The sequence below is a fragment of the Crinia signifera genome, chromosome 3 (genome assembly GCF_055691185.1).
Source record: "Crinia signifera chromosome 3, ASM5569118v1, whole genome shotgun sequence".
Classification (NCBI taxonomy): Eukaryota; Metazoa; Chordata; class Amphibia; order Anura; family Myobatrachidae; genus Crinia; species Crinia signifera.
Genome location: NC_139219.1, coordinates 5,967,239 through 5,973,879, shown reverse-complemented (window position 1 = coordinate 5,973,879; position 6,641 = coordinate 5,967,239). Strand labels below are relative to the sequence as shown.

The 6,641-nt window shown below is 54.0% G+C and overlaps 1 protein-coding gene across 1 annotated transcript in view; it reads left to right on the top strand.

Moving 5' to 3' along the window:
* Positions 1-5,366: 5,366 nt before the first annotated feature.
* The window catches only part of KCTD3 (potassium channel tetramerization domain containing 3), a 63,613-nt gene continuing 62,338 nt past the window's right edge, over positions 5,367-6,641 (top strand). The window contains exon 1 of the mRNA XM_083175169.1: positions 5,367-5,722. Within this exon, the coding sequence (XP_083031295.1) occupies positions 5,556-5,722 (167 nt within the window). The 5' untranslated portion in view covers positions 5,367-5,555. The remainder of the gene's footprint in view (positions 5,723-6,641) is intronic.

Genomic DNA, 6,641 nt, shown 5'->3' with positions numbered 1-6,641 from the left:
TACCAACTGGAGTGGATATCGGTGATTCCTGTGCGACACGGACCCTATCCCCAAAAGAAACCTTTTGATGAACATAGGGCTCTGACCCTTGGTGAGTTCTATCCTATTAGTAATCAGAAGTGTGGGAGTGTGAATTTGATGTCCAGCTGATACCGTGCGAAAGCAAAAAGAAACCTTGATGTGCACATAGGGCACTGATTACAGGTCAGTTGACAGTGTCCTATTTTGAACATCAAGACGCAGGGATTGAATATACTGCGAGGAAAGGAAGAGGAAGATACAGCGCCTAAAAGATCACCCATTGTGTTTGCTATATTTGTTCAGGATTTTAGGAGTCTTGGGGTGTATCTAGGGCTGCAGTGTCTAGAGCGCGGTCATTATTCTATAAATTCTATTTTAATGGGCACTGAACCGCTGCACCATAGAATAATCCCCCCCCCCCCAGCCCACCCCAACCCCCCACCGAATCCCTTCGGTACCATACAAACTAGCAGGTGAAATGATTTGCTGGTCGCCGACCACTGAATGCTTTTTCTTGCATTTGGAAATAAAAGTCAGTCGGATTTCCTTTGGTGTCTGATGAAGACGGGGCGGCGCTGATGTCCTGTGACAGCCGCCGCACGCCCCCAGCAGGCATTGGCCGGCCTGCGTTCCCATGGGTGAGCACCGTTTCCACCCACAGGACTTCCCTTCCCTCCTTGCCGGGGTCTGCACATGCACAGATACGCGCTTGTGCAGAACCCCCAACATCGGAACAGGGCCAAATTCAGACCCTTCCGAGTGTTGTTGAATCAGGCCCAAAATGTAAAACTTATTTCCCCAACGTACTATAAACACTAAAATTAGGAACGAGCGCGTTTGAATCTCCGATATCCGAATGCACCCAAACTTCACGCTCCGAGCGTGGCACAGCTGTTCCCACCAAACTTGGATCCTGGAACGAGGCAAAACGTCATCATCCCCCTGTCGCATTCTCGCCAGATCCAGACCTCATATAAGTCCGCAGGGTTCAGCACCATTTTACTACAGCCTTGTAAAGGGAGCATAATGGACGTGTCGGCATCTGTCTGAGCGGAGAGTGGCGTGGGGTGTAGTCCTGTCCTGTGCAGGGTGGAGTGGGGTTTTGTCCTGTCCTGTGCAGGGTGGAGTGGGGTTTTGTCCTGTCCTGTGCAGGGTGGAGTGGGGTGTAGTCCTGTCCTGTGCAGGGTGGTGTGGGATGTAGTCCTGTCCTGTGCAGGGTGGAGTGGGGTGTAGTCCTGTCCTGTGCAGGGTGGAGTGGGGTTTTGTCCTGTCCTGTGCAGGGTGGAGTGGGGTGTAGTCCTGTCCTGTGCAGGGTGGTGTGGGATGTAGTCCTGTCCTGTGCAGGGTGGAGTGGGGTGTAGTCCTGTCCTGTGCAGGGTGGAGTGGGGTTTTGTCCTGTCCTGTGCAGGGTGGAGTGGGGTGTAGTCCTGTCCTGTGCAGGGTGGCGTGGGGTGTAGTCCTGTCCTGTGTAGGGTGGCGTGGGGTGTAGTCCTGTCCTGTGCAGGGTGGAGTGGGGTTTTGTCCTGTCCTGTGCAGGGTGGAGTGGGGTGTAGTCCTGTCCTGTGCAGGGTGGCGTGGGGTGTAGTCCTGTCCTGTGTAGGGTGGCGTGGGGTGTAGTCCTGTCCTGTGTAGGGTGGCGTGGGGTGCAGTCCTGTCCTGTGTAGGGTGGCGTATGTGTAGTTCTGTCCTGTGCAGGGTGGCGTGTAGTCCTGTCCTGTACAGGGTGGCGTGTAGTCCTGTCCTGTGCAGGGTGGAGTGGGGTTTAGTCCTGTCCTGTGCAGGGTGGCGTGGGGTGTAGTCCTGTCCTGTGTAGGGTGGCGTGGGGTGTAGTCCTGTCCTGTGTAGGGTGGCGTATGTGTAGTTCTGTCCTGTGCAGGGTGGCGTGTAGTCCTGTCCTGTACAGGGTGGCGTGTAGTCCTGTCCTGTGTAGGGTGGCGTGGGGTGTAGTCCTGTCCTGTGTAGGGTGGAGTGGGGTGTAGTCCTGTCCTGTGTAGGGTGGCGTGGGGTTTAGTCCTGTCCTGTGCAGGGTGGTGTGGGGTTTAGTCCTGTCCTGTGCAGGGTGGCGTGGGGTGCAGTCCTGTCCTGTGTAGGGTGGCGTATGTGTAGTTCTGTCCTGTGCAGGGTGGCGTGTAGTCCTGTCCTGTACAGGGTGGCGTGTAGTCCTGTCCTGTGTAGGGTGGTGTGGGGTGTAGTCCTGTCCTGTGCAGGGTGGCGTGTAGTCCTGTCCTGTGCAGGGTGGCGTGTAGTCCTGTCCTGTGTAGGGTGGCGTGGGGTGTAGTCCTGTCCTGTGCAGGGTGGCGTGGGGTGTAGTCCTTTCCTGTGCAGGGTGGAGTGGGGTGTAGTCCTGTCCTGTGTAGGGTGGAGTGGGTGTAGTCCTGACCTGTGTAGGGTGGCATGGGGTGTAGTCCTGTCCTGTGTGGTACTGGTGTCCTGTGCTGCCAGCCCATACCTTCCAACATTTGTCGACGGCGACTCGGGACGCATCTCCTGCGCTATGGGGGCATGACCCAGAGGCTCTGTGAGCCTCTAGCCATGCCCCCAGCCCCCTGGCTGCGGGAATAGACGCTGTGCGCATGCGCACAGCGTTTATTCCCCGCTGCTTAGCAGCCGACAGGGGGGACTCCCAACAGCCCCCCCACACCGCGGGACACTGCCGCCCGCGGGTGGGACAGCGGGACAGGCCCTGATAATCGTGACTGTCCCGCTGAAATCGGGACTGTTGGGAGGTATGCCAGCCTAGCACATGACAACAATATGCTACACTTGCTGCTGGGGCTGCACTGCTGCCCTATCTGCCACATATACAAACTAAGGACTATATTACTATGACAGCCCACTGGGTAGATGCATCACCTTCCGCAGCAACAGCAGTAGGACCAGTAGCAGCATCTCCTGCACGCCAGCTCCTTCCAAGGCAGGCTACGCTGTGTTGTATCACCGGTTTCACTGAGAGGCACAACGCCAAGAACCTCTAAAGGTGCCCATACACTAGTAAGATTTATCTTCAGATCTGGCTGGTTGGAACAAAAACCTGGTTATGGATGAGTGACAGTTTGTCAGTTTTCCAGCATTTCCAAGCAAATGGTCAACTGTCATTTGCTCTCATCCATAACCAGGTTTTTGTTCCAACCAGACAGATCTGAATATAAATCTGCGTGTGTATGGCCACCTTTAGAGAAACTAGAGGGAAATCATTGCACAATGGCTTACCCCACTTAGACTCTATGGCATAATGTATAATGGGCAGTACGATGTTTGGGATAACGTAATGGTCATTATGGTGTTTGGTCTAACTTGTAATGGGCATTATAGTGAATGGGATAATGTGTATTGGGCATTACGGTGTCGTATAACGTGTAATGGACATAACGGTGTTTGGCATAATGTGAAATGGGCATTATGACATGTGGTATACTATGTAATGGGTGTGTGACGTATAATCGGCATTACAGTGAAATTTTTCGCCAAGCTCCTTCGGCGCGCACTATGCATTTTGTCCCTGCTTTAGAAAACATGTGTTGAGCACTGGCATAATGTGTAATGGGCATCACGGGGTGGGGTATAATGTGTAATGGCCATTATGGCATGTGGTATACTATGTAATGGGTATGTGACGTGTAATAGGCATTACAGTGACATTTTTTGGCGCACACTATCCATTTTGTCTTTGCTTTACAAAAAATGTGTTGAGTCCTGGCATAACGAGTAATGGCCATAATGTTGTGTGGCATAATGTGTAATGGGGATCACGGTGTGTGTGGTGTAATGGGCATTATGGCATGTGGTATACTATGTAATGGGTGTGACATGTAATCGGCATTACGGTGAAATATTTTGGTGCGCGGCTTCAGCGAGCATTGTCCATGTTGTTCCTTCTTTACAAAAAATATCTTGAGTCCTGGCATAACCAGTAATGGGCATAATGGTGTGTGGCATAATGTGTAATGGGCATCACGGTGTGTGGCATAACGTGTAATGGCCATTGCGGTGTATGGTGTAACATGTAATGGGCATCACGGTGTGGCATAACGTGTAATGGGCATTACAGTGTGTGATGTAACGTGTGACTGGCATTATGGTGTGCAAAATTAAGAATGAAATTGACGTAAAGGTTAAAAAAACCATGATAAGATGGGCCAAGGGGCAGGGCTGGGGGCGGATCAAGGGGTGAGCTGTGGGTGTGTCAAGGGGCGGGCCACTTTCCGGGAATCTCTCAACACAAAGGTGGTAACCCAGATGTATGTGGGAATGAGGGGATGAATGTGATAATGGGGGATGTATGTGGGAATGGGGGTGTATGAGGGAATGGAGGGTGTGTGAGGGAACTGGGGGGTGTATGAGGGAATGGGGGGGTGTATGTGGGAATGAGGGGATGTATGTGGGAATGGGGGTGTAGCTTGGAATGAGGGGATGTATGTTGGAATGGAGGATGTCATACCTTCCAACATGACCCATTGCATTCGGTACACAATGCTCTGTTCCTGGACGTCCCTGGTAATGTATGATTGCCAGCACCTGTGTGGAACTAGGTCATTGAAGAGAAGGGTGTTTCAACACAGGTGATGGCAATCATACATTACAAGGGACGTCCAGGAACAGAGCATTGTGTACCGAATGGAATGGGTCATGTTGGAGGGTATGTGATGTATGTGGGAATGGGGGGGTGTATGAGGGAATGGGGGGGTGTATGAGGGAATGGGGGGGGGGGGTGTATGTGGGAATGAGAGGATGTATGTTGGAATGGGGGTGTAGCTTGGAATGAGGGGATGTATGTGGGAATGGGGATGTGTGGGAATTGAGGGTGTGTGAGGGAATTGGGGGGTGTATGTTGGAATGGGGGTGTGTATGTTGGAATGGGGGATGTATGTGGGAATGGAGGGTGTGTGAGGGAATGGGGGGGTGTATGTTGGAATGGAGGATGTATGTGGGAATGGGGGGAATGAGGGTGTGTGAGGGAATGGAGTGTGTGTGAGGGAATGGGGGGTGTGTGAGGGAATAGGGGGGCGTATGTGGGAATGGGGTTGTATGAGGGAATGAGGGGATGTATGAAGGAATGGAGGGTGTATGAGGGAATGGGGGGTGTATGTGGGAATGGGGGGGTGTATGTGGGAATGGGGGGATGTATGTGGGAATGGAGGGTGTATGAAGGAATGGAGGGTGTATGTGGGAATGGGGGGGTGTATGTGGGAATGGGGGGATGTATGTGGGAATGGAGGGTGTATGAAGGAATGGAGGGTGTATGTGGGAATGGGGGGTGTATGTGGGAATGGGGGGTGTATGTGGGAATGGAGGGTGTGTTTGAGGGGAGGGAATGGAATGAGGAGGGGGGTTGCAACTGGCGTGTCCCCGGGCGGTTGCCATGGTGACAGCGGCCTCAGCAGCAGCAGCGGGTGATGATGACGGCGAGGCCCGGCCTGGAGTGACGCCGCCTCCCAGCGCTGGATCCAGAAGGATTCCCGGCCACCTCCCCCTTCCCTCCGCGGCCCGGGACATGCTGCGCCCCGGGGGGAGCTCCGCCTGGCTGCCCGGTCTGCATGGACGGGAGGCCGGACTCTGACACACGGATCCCGGGATCTCCCCGAACAGCCAGCCCGGGGATTGCAGGGAGGAGGCCGGAGGCCGCAGCGGACATGGCCGGGAACTGCAGCAGCGTCAGCCCGGGCACCGGGGAGATCATCCAGCTGAACGTGGGGGGGACCAGGTGCTGTATCCTCCGGGGGGAGGTCCCCGTTATCCCGCCTGTGTCACCCTGTCACCCCCCCCAGCCCCATGTGTCACCCTGTCACTCACTACCCTGTATAACCCTGTCACCAGCCCCATGTGTCACCCTGTCACTCACTACCCTGTATAACCCTGTCACCAGCCCCATGTGTCACCCTGTCACTCACTACCCTGTATAACCCTGTCACCAGCCCCATGTGTCACCCTGTAACCCCCCCCCAGCCCCATATGTCATCCTGTCACTCTCCCCCCTGTATAACCCTGTCACTGTCACCCCCTGTATGACACTTACACCACCCCAGTCCCATGTGCCACCCTGTCATGACCCCCCCCCCCCCCGCCAGCCCGCTGTGTAACCCTGTCACCCGCTTACCCTGTCACACTATCACCCCCATGTGTCACACTGTCACCCCTGTATAACCCTGTTACATTTCTGCAATTTCTGGGCAAACCCCCAAGAGTGATGACAAATGGATCCACACATGACCCATTTTAAATTGCGCACATTGTGCATAAGAGGTCGCATGCGATATCTACTGGTGATCTGCGCTTTTCGGCCAATCAGAAGTTATTGTATGCGATCGAGAGATTGTTCCGTCATTCATTATATTGTCTCCCACATGCCGGTAATCTCCAATGGTCCTAAGGGAAATCGCCCCAACCGTTGTCGTACACACGTATCAAACACATGGCGGGATGTACTAATCCCCGCGTCCGCTATGTGGTACGTCCTGCCTTTTACCGCATAGATGCTTACATATACGGTTAGTATACAAAAGGGGTGCCGGACAGGGTCCCGACAGTCATTTACCCGATGTCGGAATCCTGACTGTTAAAACACCGACAGACGGGTTCCTGATAGCCACCGGCTATTCTCCCTCGTGGGGGTCCACGACCCC